Source organism: Canis aureus, chromosome 5, assembly GCF_053574225.1.
Source record: "Canis aureus isolate CA01 chromosome 5, VMU_Caureus_v.1.0, whole genome shotgun sequence".
Classification (NCBI taxonomy): Eukaryota; Metazoa; Chordata; class Mammalia; order Carnivora; family Canidae; genus Canis; species Canis aureus.
Genome location: NC_135615.1, coordinates 57,443,517 through 57,459,935, shown reverse-complemented (window position 1 = coordinate 57,459,935; position 16,419 = coordinate 57,443,517). Strand labels below are relative to the sequence as shown.

General features: G+C 42.7%; 1 protein-coding gene across 18 annotated transcripts in view; it reads right to left on the bottom strand.

Annotated features, from left to right (window-relative positions):
• ARHGEF28 (Rho guanine nucleotide exchange factor 28) overlaps positions 1–16,419 on the bottom strand; it is a 288,520-nt gene that overhangs the window by 22,720 nt on the left and 249,381 nt on the right. For 11 of the 18 annotated variants that reach the window (XM_077898173.1, XM_077898168.1, XM_077898174.1 and 8 more), the window contains 5 exons: positions 14,874–15,032; positions 13,418–13,456; positions 13,272–13,319; positions 5,805–6,257; positions 4,312–4,612 (listed from right to left, as the gene is read on the bottom strand). In XM_077898173.1, coding sequence (XP_077754299.1) covers positions 4,312–4,612; positions 5,805–6,257; positions 13,272–13,319; positions 13,418–13,456; positions 14,874–15,032 — 1,000 coding nt within the window. Of the gene's footprint in view, positions 1–4,311; positions 4,613–5,804; positions 6,258–13,271; positions 13,320–13,417; positions 13,457–14,873; positions 15,033–16,419 lie in introns of those variants that run through there. The other 7 variants (XM_077898175.1, XM_077898176.1, XM_077898178.1 and 4 more) reach the window with 5 other exon arrangements.

Sequence of the window (16,419 nt, the reverse complement as noted above, 5' to 3'; positions counted from 1 at the left end):
TTGGAAGTAAGACCTAACGAATCTACAGACTCAGTCTGTTCCACCCCACTCTCTGTGTGTTGACACACAGGATTGATAACATATCAATAAGCAGATACAGATTATTTATCACTATTCTAAAAGTTCAGCTCACTTCCCTAACCAAGCAAGAAAGACTTGCAATGTAGTTAAATTACAGTTCAAGTTTGGCACATTAAAAAAATTTAAAGCTTTCATGATTTTATCCTGTGTTAAGGGCTAAACTTTGTCCCCTGCCAAATGCATATATTCGACTCCTAATCCCCATTACCTCAAAATGTGTTTGGAGATAGAGCCTTCAAAGAGGTGACGAAGTGAGGTCATTAGGGTGGACCCTAGCCCAACATGAATGGTGTCCTTACAAGAAGAGGGTGTTAGGGGGACACCTGGGTGGCTTAGCGTGGAGCATCTGCCTTTGGCTCAGGGCGTGACTCCAGGGTCCTGGGATGGAGTCCCCCACCGGGCTCCCCGCAGGGAGCCTGCTTCTCCCTCTGCCTGGGTCTCTGCCTCTGTCTCTCATGAATAAATAAATAAATCTTAGAAAAAAAAAAAAAAAAAGAAGAGGGTATTAGGACACGGATGGGGGAAGCCGATGCAAAGACAGGGAGAAGACCACCATCTACAAACCAAGGGGAGAGGCCCTCAGCAAAACCAACCCTGCCAACACCTTTATCTCAAGACTTGCAGCTTCTAGAACTGTGAGGAAATAAACTTCTGTTGTTAAATCCTCCCAGTCTGTGGTCCTTTATTATGGCAGCCCCAGGAAACTAATACATCCCTGTTTTCAAATACACTTTGTCCTTGATGTTTATGGTATCCAAGGCCAGTTTCACTTTTGTGAGAAATTGCCTGAAGGTCCTTGGCAAAGCTTCCTTCTACACAGATTACACAAATAAGGTGCCCATTCCTGAATTATGGAATATTTTTAAAACATTAGAAATCACCATATAGTCACTGCTTAAAAACTGTTACTTAAATACTAACTATACTGTGCCTTTTTATTTGGAAATTTTCTATTTTCTTTCCATATGTAAAAAACATGTCAATGAAATTTTAGCACAGCTGTCTGTATTTAAAAAAAAAAAAAACTGCCAAGATGAAATATTCTGAATACAATGCCTTGAATTTGGACAATATTTTGATGGGCACCAAATCCTAATATGTACTAAAGGGAAACACTCAACACTCTTTTGGAATCCAAACTTAATAAAATTATTCTCCTGCCAATAGCTACATGACTAACACATAAAATTTGGCTCTTGATTTAAATTTTATCATATGCATGGCAAAACCATAATGCTTTAACTACTTTGAAGAGGAACTTTTTAGGCAACCTTTGAATATTGAGGTACAGATAAAAAAAAATGTAACTGAAAAGGGAGACTAAGAAGATTTCAGACTCATTTCCACACCATAAAGTGTCTTGTCTGGTGTTTAAAGGAAAGGTCATATACAGACTAGTGAACTGTACAAATAGTTCCAGAATTCTAAAGCTAAGAGGGCGAGAAAAAAATCACAAAAATAAAGTATTTGTTTTGCTCTTAAGAAGAGTAATAAAGCTGAGCATTTCATGGGTCCAGTTACTTTGCAATTGTCCTACAGGGACTATACTGTTCAAAGAAATTCAAATTTTCTGTAGTCTTGTGGTCTTAGAGTCCATACCCCTCAGAGAAGTACAGATTAAGTTCTCAAAATCAACCCTCTCTTCCACCGGAAATAAAATCAAACACCAGTTGGGATTTAATGTGCAAACACCCAAGATCTGTGTTCAATGAAGCAACTTCTGAAAGTGAAGAGTAGAATTCTTTAAAGTGCTACCTTGGGATCCCTGGGTGGCTCAGCGGTTTAGCGCCTGTTTTCGGCCCAGGGCATGATCCTGGAGTCCCAGGATCGAGTCCTGCGTCGGGCTCCCTGCGTGGAGCCTGCATCTCCCTCTGCCTGGATCTCTGCCTCTCTCTCTCTCTCATGAATAAACAAATAAAATCTTAAAAAAAAGAGCTTCCTTATCTTGTTAAAAAAATATAAAAAATATAAAGTGCTACCTTAAAAAATATCTACAAGTGACACGGGGTGATTCTTAGGTGACATAAGACAGAAAAGTTCTATTTCAGAGAACGTGCCTTACGGGGGGGAAAAAGTGGACCGAAAGTGTATTCAGGCTGAAGGATGCTCAGAAGCCATGCAAGCCACAGCCACCAGAGTCCTGAGTCTTTAGAAATACCTTCCAAAGGGCAGCCCTCCGGGAGGGAGGCAGGGGCGGAGAGCAAGAGCAGGGCACTTGACGAGATGAGCACTGGGTGTAATTCTGTATGTTGGCAAATTGAACACAAATAAAAAAATAAATTTATTATTAAAAAAATAAATTAAATAAAAGCTGTGAAGGCCCCAGAGCAGTTTGAGCGCCTGCATTCCCGACAACCCTCCGAAGGCGCGGGCCCACTTGCACTCTCCTTCCCTCTCACCTCCCCATCTCCTTCTAGCCTCTCCTCCAGAAAGGGCTACTCACGTTTAGAGCAAACAAACACAAACAGGGTTTTCGAACTAGTTGCCAACCTCCTGTGCTTACCGGCGCACGTTGCATCCTGATCTAATCCCTACTTACACACACCAGGATGTTCCTGGGAGGTTTAGGCCAAAGTCGATTTTCCTCGCCTCTGCCAATGTCCTCAATGTCCTTGGCCTACACTGGACACACAATAACTGAAGCGTAAGTACATTTTCCCAGCGTTTCCCTTGGCGGTCTCTAATTTCTTACATGTGGCGAGACTGGTTTTGGATAGAATCACTGTTTATTTCCTTAGTACGTTTTCTATCTCCTGCAAGAGTGCTGCCAAATGCTTAAGAGCTTTATACTTTGAAGCACAATAGAAGAAGATGGGAGATATACAAAAAGAGGGAGGTGGTTCTTTTAAACAAAAGCTGAATGTGTGGTTTAGCTCAAACTGAGTTTTTGAATTCTACCAAAGCCAGTATGCAAACCACATGGATGAAAACATAAAAAAAAAAAACCCACTGTAAATAGCAGCTTAATGAATTAACACAGCAAAGCAACACGTACCTAGAAAAAGCCTTTTACAGTGTGGTCTCCACAGTACTAAAGTTGCAAGATAATAAAAGGGTTGCGTTCTGTAAATTTTGCTGTTTTTTTTTTTAAAAAATCTTGATGAGCCATCCCATTTTATTATTTTTTTTAATTGAAGGATTATTTGAAATGATGCTTTGAAGAGTCATTTCATTCTCTCCTATGTGCTGACAAGAAGAACGTTAACCGCAGGGACTGAGTAACGCAAAGAATCATCCACTACCAAGAATTCACATCTTTTAGATCAGTCATATATCAACTCTCAGGCAATGTCAGAATTACCACTCCCTAATTCGGAGAAGCTGAGTACCCTTCAAAACTTTCTGTTGCTAAAAGATCATCCCAGTGACCAACGAAGACTATATATGAAGCATGGAAACAAATCTGCGTCAAGTTCCGAAGAGCTCTATACTACGGCTTGTTTTATGTTTCTGAAAGATTTTGCTGTCAGTGATTTATTTCACATCCATGTGGCCGGCCATTTGTTTATTCTATTGCATTCCATCTGTTTTTCGGTAGAGAGGTTTCAAGTTCTTCTCATTCCCTACTTCATATCCCACAGAAAACAATTTATAATAGACATAGATTTAAATCACTTAGATTCATGTGGCCTTGGTAACTCGAGCTGCCTTTCATTTATATTTGGCAAATGCTTTAATGGGATTAGCAAATTGGGTTATTATGAGGTACTTATGGCAACACAACACCTTTTTTTGTTTGTTTTTACCATGACAAATGATGTTAATGGTTTCACGTTGGGGTGTGTAATAGCAGGAGAGCTTCACCAACATTAAAGGAAATTGCCCTGATAGACAATAAAGTCCTACCATAAATCCTGTCTCTATCCTTTATTTCTGAGAGCCAACGAGTACGCGCGTCAGAATGCAGTAGAGTCTACAAAAAGGAATAACCTTCCCTTAAAACTGAAGCAATTTGATATTTATCATTTAACCCACAGATTAACCCACAGAAAACCCCATCTGGTTCTTATATCTTGGTGGCACCCCCAAACCCTCTAACCACGTTTTCTGACTTTCCTAGAAGACGGCCCCAGACTTCACCGAAGAACTTGATGCCACAAACTCCAGCTCACGAGAACCGATTTATTCCCATTCTAGGACTTGCTTTGATTCGCTCCAAAGAAGAGCCAACCATTCAGAGAAACAGCTTCTTGCTGAAACTACACAGATGATGCGTAAAGTGTTAATTACCATTTTTACAAGAATCCTTGCTGCTTTCGTGGAGAGGGGGTATCTGATGACAGGACCCAGCGGCTGTCCACAGTTCGTGGTTGACATCCAAGGGCTGAGAAATGTCCAACTGGAGGTCTACGGGACTTTCACTAGTCCTTACCAAGTCCGAATTAGCTATATTCTGGGGATAAGCGGCTTCCTGGTGGACACCTGATGGAGTTGATTTGTTGTAAGTGTTAAGTGACATTTGTACTAAAGCTTCATTAATGAAGAATGAATTTTCATGACACAAGCTCTCGGATCGATTAAGTTCCATCACCTGTGTAAGAAAATACAGAAAAAAAAATACAATAATTTCTCCAGCCACTTGTGCCAGTTTTATAAAGTATTTGTTTCTAATAGTTTCAGCAATCAAGATTTCTAATAAGAGTATCATACTCCTCCCCTTTTAATGAGCTAGCACCAAAACTTCAACTCGCTTTGTCTAGCTTATCTTTAAAAACAAAACAAAAGCCAAAAAAGAAAAGAAAGCCACCCCAAAACCTAGGAGTTGTGCTCTCTACCACTAAAGTGTTTCCACTTTGAAAGCAGCATTTCATTTTTGCTACATAAAATGCTGAAAATATAGGCATGAGGTATTTGCAATAAATGAAATTTAGCCAACTCTAAAGGAAAATCTGAAAAAACACAGATCTTCCTTATCATCTTATCAAGTTTTACAACTTTACGTGTTATCAGGAAAAAGCATCTATGTGCTCAGAGCACAGCAAAGTAAACTCCTGGGGTGTGTGGAACTGTCAAACGTGAAAAGAAGGGATACAAGTGGAACACAATCTTTAGAAAGGTTTTAATGTCCCGCCCGGCCTCTAACTAGGACACTCATGTTAACTATGGTTAGTTAACAGAGTAAGGTTGTACTTGCTAAATTCAGTACCTACAGATGCACATTAACAGCTCATTGACATGGGACGCCCAGGCAGCTCGATGGTTGAGCATCTGCCTATGGCCCAGGTCGTGACCCCAGGGTCCCGGTGTCGAGTCCCACATTGGGCTCCCTGCATGGAGCCTGCTTCTCCCTCTGCCTGTGTCTCTGCCTCTCTCTGTGTGTCTCTTGTGGATAAATAAATAAAATCTTAAAAAAAAAAATAGCTCATTGACCTGCCAAAGGGTATGCGTATCCCAAACTGACGACTGGTACAAGTGAAGCCGTTGCCCCTCTGGTGTGAGAGAGGCGTGCTCGCAGGGCGGCAGCCGGGCCTCGCTGGAGGTTGCCCCCCGCCCCCCCCGCGCCCCGTCCCTTGGGGCAGGGCCTCCGGGTGCAGCCAGCCCCTGACCCAGCAGACCCGGCTTCCTAACGCCCCCTGCAATTAAGATGCACTCGCTGGTGACGGCCGGGTCCAGGTCGGGCCGCCCGCTTGTGGGCCCCCGGGGGTGCCTGGCAGTGGTACGAAGGCACGTGCTGGGCGGCATCCCCAGCTGTCCCCGGCTGTCCCCGAGGTGCCTGGCCGTACCTCGCCGCTGCCCGGAGGCAAGGCCGCAGGCAGGCTGCTCTGGCGCCCGGGCCTCGGGCCACGCAGCAGGCTGTGCTGGGCGCGCGTGCGGGCCCTCGCACTCTCCACCAGGCGCTGGCCCTCCCGCAGCCGCTCCAGGTCCTGCCGGTGCTCCCGCAGCTGCCGGTCCAGCTCCCCGCGGGCCCTGAGCAGCAGCTCCTCGCGGCCGCGGCAGCCCTGCTCGCGCTCCCGCAGCCGGCAGGCCCTGGCCTCCTGCTCGCGCTGCTGCCGCTCCCAGGCGCGCTGGCCGCGCCGCCGCTCCTGCTGCAGCTGCCACTGGAGCCCGGGCAGGGCGGCCAGCTCCTCCCGCTGCCTCGCCAGCTCGCCGTGCTCCTCTTGGGACGCCGGCAGGCCAGCCTGCTGCAGCAGCAGCCTGTGCACCTGGATGTGGCTGTCCTGGATGGTCAGCGCGGCCTGCGGGGCGAGAGGGACACCACGGTGGCTGCGGGGCCACCCCCGTCGCCCCCCCCGCGGGACCGGATGGGTGCCGCTGGGTGGCTCCATCCTCCTCCTCCTCCTCCTTGGGGATCTCCAGAGGCTGGCCTCAGCCCTCCGGCTGCGCTCAGTCCCGTTCCCTAGGACGCCTTCCCACTGTGGCTCGGGAGTGAAATATATAAAAGCAAAAAAGCACAAAAGCAACACTCATCCCCTCTTTTGGAAATGTGGGGTTTTTTCTTTTGCTGGTTGTTGTGTAATATCTAAGCAGGTCTTTTGAATAAGAATTCAGTACATAAATTCACAAGACTGCATTCCTCTCCCATGTCTCATTCTCTGAGGTCTCTCCACTCAATAATTCATGAGAACTTAAGATTCTACATAAGCTTGGTAGTATCCTTTCTTGGAGTCCCAAACCAGAAATTACTTAAGCTACATCACATACACAAAAACGTAAGAATAACAGTCAACCACTTGGAGACTTTTGGTAAATAATCTTTTTATAATATAATACCCAAGGATAGCCGTTAATTTCCTACTTAGGAGATATGTAAGTGGTAAAGCGATCTTGTTACTGTTATTTCTTTGTATCATAGCAGGAAGGTCATACATAAAATCCTAAGCTGAAATTCATTTGTTTAATAGATTGCTAACAGGAGGCTGGAATGATTAAGGGAACATAGATACTCTAAAGCCCAGAGGACATTACCAACCAGATTAAAAAAACATTTGGAGTTACGGTATCTGCCTATGAAAAGTTTGGCAGCATCATAGGAAATAATTGCCAAGATTTGGAAGGATTCCACAAAACCAAAAAAAAAAAAAAAAAAAAAAAAAAAAACTCTGTGAATGCCCTTGGAAGCTTTTCATTTTGTAGGTTCCCATTTGAAGCACAAAGATGCACAAAAGGGACAAATTAAAAATGGCCACATACTGGGTACGTATGTGCGTTTGGACTCGTTATGAGAAATTATTACTCTCCTAGGGATAAATTCACATTTTTCTTTCCTAAGAATTTTTAAAACTATCCATGTAACAGATGCTGGGAAGATGGGGATTTCCCTAGTAGTTCTTTGTTAGATCAACAGTTCCCTGTATTTCTGAAGGTTAAAGAACTCAAGCAAATTTTAAATTGGTACTTGTCGTGGAATAAGATACCAAAACATATTTGTGGGAGCCTCTTGAAATAAAATTCCTGTCTTTAAATTTGAAAACTTACTTTTAGAAGTTTCAAAATCCACATGAATTAAGGTCTTTAAGCAGTTATGGAGAACGTGACTATCATTGGGAATAGATACTAATTATCTTTAAATATGAAATAATTGGCACATAAATAATAAACCATTCAGGACTCTGACTTGGCTAGAGCAAACTGTAGACTAAACATTTATTAATTCTAATAAGTTTCAAGGGCGTTGGTACAGCAAAACAAACAAAAATCCAGCATTCTGTCCACCAAAACTACCATGGGAAAAGACAACACTCATGAAAAGTTTACAAGAGGCCAATCAAGTGCCACCACGAAGCATTCTTCATGTCTACCTAACATGTGAGATGAGACCGCATAGACATGGACTCAAGATCGGATATTCATTTCCATACTTACCTTTGGTACTTATATTTAGGAAAGAGAATGGTACTTGCTTTTCAAATTTAGGAAAACTCACAATTTGCTCTCTCAACTTTTGTCTTCTCCTTTCCACCTTCCCCATACACCTCATCTCTATCTCTGCTCTCCTCATACAGGGATCAAATTTCATTTTCATCTGATTTGAAAATGCTTATGTAAAAACTGTAGTCGTGCATAAGAGATTCAGCTTCATTCATTCCTGATCAAAACTCTTCAGAGTGTAGGCATAGAGGGAACATTCCTCAGCATTTTAAAAGCCATCTATGAAAAGCCTACAGTAAATATCATTCATTCTCAATGGGTAAACACTGAGAGCCTTTCCCCTAAGATCAGGAACAAGACAGGGATGTCCACTCTCACCACTGCTATTCAACATAGTACTGGAAGTCCTAGCCTCAGCAATCAGACAACAAAAAGACATTAAAGGCATTCAAATTGGCAAAGAAGACGTCAAGCTCTCCCTCTTCACAGATGATATGATACTGTACATAGAAAACCCAAAAGACTCCACCCTAAGATTGCTAGAACTCATACAGCAATTTGGCAGTGTGGCAGGATACAAAATCAATGCCCAGAAGTCAGTGGCATTTCTATACACTAACAATGAGACTGAAGAAAGAGAAATTAAGGAGTCAATCCCATTTACAATTGCACCCAAAAGCATAAGATACCAAGGAATTAACCTAATGAAAGAGGTAAAGGATCTATACCCTAAAAACTACAGAACAGTTCTGAAAGAAATGGAGAAGACAAAAGAGATGGAAAAATATTCCATGCTCATGGATTGGAGGAATTAATATCGTGAAAATGTCCATGCTACCCAGGGCAATGTACACATTCAGTGCAATCCCTATCAAAATACCATGGACTTTCTTCAGAGAGTTGGAACAAATCATCCTAAGATTTGTGTGGAATCAGAAAAGACCCTGAGTAGCCAGGGGAATATTGAAAAAGAAAACCAGATCCGGGGGCATCACAATGCCGGATTTCAGGTTGTACTACAAAGCTGTGGTCATCAAGACAGTGTGGTCCTGGCACAAACACAGACACGGAGATCAATGGAACAGAATAGAGAATCCAGAAGTGGACCCTCAACTCTATGGTCAACTAATATTCGACAAAGGAGGAAAGACTATCCACTGGATAAAGGACAGTCTCTTCAATAAATGGTGCTGGGAAAATTGGACAGCCACATGTAGAAGAATGAAACTGGACCATTCTCTGACACCAGATACAAAGATACACTCAAAATGGATGAAAGATCTAAATGTGAGACAAGATTCCATCAAAATCCTAGAGGAGAACACAGGCAACACCCATTTTGAACTCGGCCACAGCAACTTCTTGCAAGATACATCCATGAAGGCAAGAGAAACAAAAGGAAAGGGGAGGAGGGCGGGGGGTGGGAGTGAATGGGTGACGGGCATTGGGGGTTATTCTGTATATTAGTAAATTGAACACCAATAAAAAATAAATTAAAAAAAAAAGAAACAAAAGGAAAAATGAACTATCGGGACTTCATCAGGATAAAAAGCTTTTTACAGCAAAAGAAACAGTCAACAAAACTACAAGACAACCTACAGATGGGAGAAGATATGTGCAAATGACGTATCAGATCAAGGGCTAGTTTCTAAGATCTATAAAGAACTTATGAAACTCAACAGCAAAGAAACAAACAATCCAATCATGAAATGGGCAGAAGACATGAACAGAAATCTCACGGAGGAAGACATAGACATGGCCAACAAGCACATGAGAACATGCTCTGCATCACTGGCCATCAGGGAAATACAGATCAAAACCACAATGAGATACCACCTCACACCAGTGAGAATGGGGAAAATTAACAAGGCAGGAAACAGCAAATGTTGGAGAGGATGTGGAGAAAGGGGAACCCTCCTGCACTGTGGGTGGAAATGTGAACTGGTGCAGCCACTCTGGAAAACTGTGTGGAGGTTCCTCAAAGAGTTAAAAATAGATCTGCCCTACGACCCGGCAATTGCACTGCTGGGGATTTACCCTAAAGATACAGATGCAATGAAACGCCGGGACACCTGCACCCTGATGTTCACAGCAGCAATGTCCACAATAGCCAAACTGTGGAAGGAGCCTTGGTGTCCATCAAAAGATGAATGGATAAAGAAGACGTGGTCTATGTATACAATGGAATATTCCTCAGCCATTAGAAATGGCAAATACCCACTATTTGCTTCAATGTGGATAGAATTGCAGGGCATTATGCTGAGTGAAATAAGTAAATCAGAGAAGGACAAACATTATATGGTCTCATTCATTTGGGGAATATAAAAAATAGTGAAAGGGAATAAAGGGGAAAGGAGAGAAAATGAGTGGGAAATATCAGAGAGGGTGACAGAACATGAGAGATTCCTAACTCTAGGAAATGAACAAGGGGTAGTGGAAAGGGAGGTGGGCGGGGGGGTTGGGGTTACTGAGGGGGGCACTGGATGGGATGAGCACTGGGGGTTATGCTATATGTTGGCAAACTAAACTCCAATAAAAAATAATTTAAAAAACACATTAAAAATAAGAGATTCAGCTTCAAAAGGGATGAATACTCCATGAAAAGACATCTTCCAGAGCCCATGTCCTCATACCAGCTCAAAAGTCGTGGTTAAGAGAATCTACTGTAGAATTCGATACCTCCCTTCAATCTCGTGTGTTGCAAAAATTAGGTCATTTAGGGGACCTTTTCTGAACCCTGCGTCCACAAAGCATGGCATTCAACACTGAAGAGACACGACCTATGAGTGTTTTCATCAGGCAACACAATCAATGTTTTCATCTCCCAGAAGTTAATGAACTATGCTCAAACTATACCCATTTCTCAGTTAAAATGTAAAAGAAAGAATGTTTGATCCTATGATAAATCAACTCTAAGAACACCTATCCCAGGCCAGCATGTTTAATGTCAGACATCAAAGGTATTCCTGTTAGATCTTGTACAAGACAAGGATGCTTGCTACTGCCACAATTACTTAATATGTTTCCAGAAGTAAGATGAAGTAAAAGCCAAGAAAATCAAATTGATGTAAGTATTGAAGACTAGCCATAGTATCACTACTTTCAAATTTTAACTTTCTATCAGGAATAGTCCAAAGAATAGAACTGTTTAACCAAAACAGCTTTCTTTTATCTAAGAGATGACCAACAGCATGTTCTCCAACAAGAGGACTAATTACTGCAAAAGTGACAAGTCTCCAATTTCATTCATAAATAGGAAATTTTAATTTATCAGTCCTAATAGGAAGGTAAGAAACCTGTCAGAGTGATTGAAATCTCTTATGAATATAGAAATAAGCATAGAAAAAGATTAAGAGATTATCACTGCCCTATATTCAAATATAATAAAAAACTTTAATTTTTAAGATACTTGTATGAGAGCAATAGGCAGATGATCAATAAGGCATAAAAGAAAGAAGTCTTGATGCAAAGTATAAATAAGAAAATATCAAATGTAGCATGACTTTACATTGTTTTCTGGTGAAAACTTAAAGTCAGACTTTATTTTTTTTAATATCCAAGAAGTATAAGAGATGGAGTATGAATGGCTAATAAACCATTATGGGAGGGGGAGGAGTTTAGTTTCAACAGTAACCACAGAAATGAAAATTAAGGTAATTGGATACCTTGACCTATTTTCAAATTGAGGAAGAGAGAGGGATGTTGATGGGTTTGATTATTTGGGTAATATCTATTAAAAATCTAAAAAAAATAATAATTCTAGTGACTTATCCCAAGGAAACACTCAGCTATGTTCAAAGAGATTAGTGTACAGGAATATCTAATGGACTTAATACAGAGGTGTAGTTTTGAAGAACTCGGTAAGTTCCACAGACTTGAATATTATACAGCCACCAAAAATCGTGCTAGAGTAATAGCTGAACCCATACAAAAGTACATTGTTAGAGTGTATATAAAAGGATTCTAAAAAAACTGGAGGGAGGAGCCCCTGGGCGGCTCAGGTGGTTCAGCATCCAATCTTGATTTCGGCTCAAGTCATGATCTCAGGGTCGTGGGATCAAGCCTCACATTGCGCTCCACACTTGGTGTGAAGTCTGCTTGAGGATCTATCTTTCCTGTCTCTTTTGCCCCTCCCCTCACTCAAGTTCTCTCTAAAATAAATAGGGCAGCCCGGGTGGCTCAGAGGTTTAATACCACCTTCAGCCCAGGGCGTGATCCTGGAGTCCCAGGATCGAGTCCTGCGTTGGGATCCCCGCAGGGAGCCTGCTTCTCCCTCTGCCTGTGTCTCTGCCTCTCTCTCTCTCTCTCTCTCATGAATAAATAAATAAAATATTTTTAAAAAAATAAAAAATAAATGAAATCTTAAAAAAAACAACAACTGGGACATATACCAACATAACAATAGTAATTCTCTCTGTAGAATCACCAGCTGTTATATTTACTTACATCCTCAAGTTTTCCTACCAATTTATATTTAACACTAATACTGCTTTGATAGCATTAAAATGTTTTTAATCTATAAGTTGAGCAATTCATGTATTTGGCCTTCTTGTGCATGAACTAAGGGATCATCCAACCCTGTAATCCTAAATGCAAGCACAACTTTTATGCCTGTCTTTCCTTGAAAGAGAGTAAGCCATTCAATGGTAGGCATTGTAGCCCATCGGCCTTTCTGTGCTCAGCCCTCAGCATAGCGCCCAGCATGGAGAGCGTGCTCAATAAATGCTGGGCGGATGAACAAACAAAAGAATGAAGGAACACATGAATTACTTTACTTCCCTAAAGGCCCAAGTCCATATGAGAAAGTGAAAGTTCAGGTGTGAATTTAAGTTTTCACCAGAAAATGTGAAGTCATGCTATAGTCACCTAAGAGCTTCACTGTAAACTTCAAGCCAAATCATAGTCATTAATATTTTTTAAAGATATGAACTGTTTTATGGTTTCAGAGAAGAATGGTATAAAAAGTTGTCATGTTGCCTGGTGATTACAATACCAGGTGAAGTTCTAGGCAACTAGCGGGATTACGCTTTGGGAACTGGCATTCTTTTAAGATCATTCGCTACTTCTCAAATGCTCTAATTTTTAATGTCTGGGAATCATCTAATAAAATTAATTGCGTTACAAGAAACATTCACAAGGTCAAAGATTAGAGGAGCTAAAATATTAAAAAAAAAAAAAAAAAAAAAAAAAAAGGCAGCCCCCATGGCCCAGCGGTTTAGCGCCACCTGCAGCCCAGGGCATGATCCTGGAGTCCCTTGATCAAGTCCCTCCCTGCATGGAGCCTGCTTCTCCCTCTGCCCATGTCTCTGCCTCTCTCTCTCTGTCTTGAATAAATAAATAAAATCTTAAAAAAAAAAAAAAGATTAGAGGAGCACAATTACCTGAAGGCTATAGAGGAGTCGGGTTAAATTCTGGATCGCTTGTATAATCTGGAAGGTAAGGTTGTAAGAGTCAAATTCTTGAAAAAGCATTCGTTATTCAAAAATAAAGAGAGGATGATGATATATTTCAAGTGTATATAGCTCACCTCTGACTGTGAAGAAACCGTGAAACTTCTATATTCCACCTAAAATACGTAAAAAAATAAGAAAATGAATAACGGTTCTACTTTTGAAAAGCTGCACCTAGTGTTCCAAAACGTACGACCTCAGGTACATCAATTCACTGCCTCAAAACTCTTCTATAGACCCTCTTTCCCTCCAGAAAGCAAAGCCTACAGAATTAAACACCCCCCCCCCACACACACCTCCAGGAGAGCCTCCATCTGTGCAAACTCTGTATTTGAGAAGCAGGGCGACTTTTCACCCAAACATCCCTTTAAAAAACAACACGGGATGACAGCGGGGAAGCTCTGCACTCTCTCAGCAAGTGACAATATTTACCTTGTGGAAACCACACTGTCAACTGTGCTCTCTGTGACCAGAGTGAAGTTGGCCCCCAGGCCAGGTTGGCTCCCTACATCCTGGAGGCCAGATTTGGAAGCCAGAGAACACCGTGCCTGACTTCTAGCTCCGATCTCCGTGTCTAAGATTCACAAAGCCCAAAGAGCCAGTGGTCAGGAGAGGAAACCCAGACCCAGGGGTGGCCCAGGGGCCAGCACTTCGCTGGCCTGCCCTCCTGGATCCTACTCTGAGACCACTGGACGCATCTGTGATTGCCTTTAGGAAAAGCTCGACCAGCAGAGGCCTTGAGCGAGGCTGGAGACCATCTGCTCCAGGGGGAGGGGGTCTAGGTTTCATTCTTTGTCTCCCTGGTGTACACACTAGAGACACATGTGGACAGTGAGGATTTCCAGTTTCCAGAATTGAATTGAACACTTGTCTATTCATTTATTGCCTGTCTTCTTTCACTGGGATGGATGCCAATGAGTAGCAGGACTTCTTACGTGTGTTTAATGCCGTGTCTGCAAATTTAACAAGGACACCCAGCATCTGACGGACGCTCACACTCCGTCCTATAGACGAACGGTGTGGACCTGCTGCGTGCTCGCCGCCTGCCGCTGGGGGAGGCCGTTGGGTTCCCTGCCTTCCTAGAGCCTGTAGTCCCCAGGATGCTGTGGCCTATATCTGAGCAGCTTTAAATCGAACCCACGAGAAACAGCTCTGGTCATGTTCTCCGGTAACTCTGGGCTTGTTCCATTAGTTTAGGCCGGTGACGCTTTGAGGAGATGGCCAGCTCCTTTCTTCCCTGCCCACCCTCCTCACCATACCACCCATCGAAGGTTTCCTTACTGAGCAGAACCTCCTACACAGGAAGGACAAAGGATGGAAAGGGACGTGAAGTCTGGAGTCCAGCCACGGCCCCCCTCCACCATACCGGGGACGGCCCCCCATCCTCTAGCGAATTCTAGAGTTCTCTCTGCCCTGGTGGTTCTGTCCCTCATTACCTTTGTAATAAGAAAATCGTATGCTGTAGAATTATTATGCTCTGTACAAATTAGAAACACAGAGAGGGGTTGGATTACACCACACGTGATTACTTACTCCCAAGAACCACGAAGCCTGATACAAGCCTGAGCTGTGTAGTGTCCTACTTTTCATGGAGCTGGCCCTCCCCCTTGTGGTCCCTGTGCAGGGCTGCAGCTGGTGATGGTGACTGACACCCCAGGGACTTTGCCGGCTGCAGCACAGATTTTTAAGACTCTTTCAGAAAAAAAAAAAAAAAAAAAAAAAATTTAAGACCTTATCTTAGTGGGGAAGCTAATGACTAAATACCCATCACATGCTTTTTTTTTTTTTTTTTTTTAATGTTTGATTTCTGGTGATCCCTGCCCTGTCAGTTCATTTCCTCAAATGCCTTATTAAAACTCTTCCAGGTAGGCGGGAACCCACACCTCTCAGATTTCACTTACCTTTGACCCCATCATGGAAGAAAAAAGACCTTAGGGGTGGGAGCCGCCAGGATTTCCATTCAAGAAAAGACTATTACTAACTAACCATCCCTCCTTCCCCGCCTCCCTTCCTCTAGGACAAAGGCAGCTGGAAGCTTCAGACCGAAAAATGAAGTCTGTGCTGAAAGGGATGACCAAAGTAGGAACGTTTTAAAGAAGCAACAAGTCAGAAAGCTTACAGTCAGAGTAAGCAGAGTAAAATATTGCATTCCTATTTTTATCTTGGCCTATGAAGTTTAAAAAAAAAAAAAAAAGCAAAACTAAATCACAGCCACATTTGCTTTGGGTTTTTAAAAATCTTTGGACTGAGTGTTATTCTATATGTTGGCAAACTGAACACCAATAAAAAAATAAATTTATATATAAAAAAAAAAAAGAAAGAAAATCATCCCCCCAGAAAAAAAAAATCTTTGGACCGGGTGTCTCAGTCATATGTAATATATGCAAGAACATATACTATAGAAGTCATCTCCTAAATAGACGGCATGTCATTTTTCCACGTTAGCACATACTGTTATCTGGTAATGTGCCTAATACGAATTTCGATAAAACTGAAACTCCTGAGACCCAGCCAAGCCTGGGGAGGCCAAGCAGCCACCTCCCAGGATCATATTCTCATTCCCAATTTCTGACATCCTGGCTTCATTGGAAGTGAACAGGAAGTTTCATGCATTTAGTGTTTAAGTGAGTGTCACTTGAAAACTATGTCCCAAAAAAAAAAAAAAAAAGGCGTTTTGGAACCTATTAGCCCCAAGCCAAAATCAGGTTGATTAAAAGTGTCACACACACACAAAAAAAGGCAGCCCGGGTGGCTCAGCGGTTTAGCGCTGCCTTCAGCCCAGGCCATGATCCTGGAGTCCCGGGATCGAGTCCCACATCAGGCTCCCTGCATGGAGCCTGCTTCTCCCTCTGCCTGGGTCTCTGCCTCTCTATGAATAAATAAATAAAATCTTAAAAAAAAAAATAAAAAGCAGGTGACAATGTGAGTGGAGACAGGGACATGAAGGTAAGAGAAGGTGGAGCAGCCACGGGGGCCCAGGGCAACACCGTTGCTGCCACTTTAGCGCCGCCGGACTCCAGGGCTGCGTCCCCAAGGGGGGCCAAGGGCAGCGGGTGGAAGCCAGAGCCTTGCAGGGACG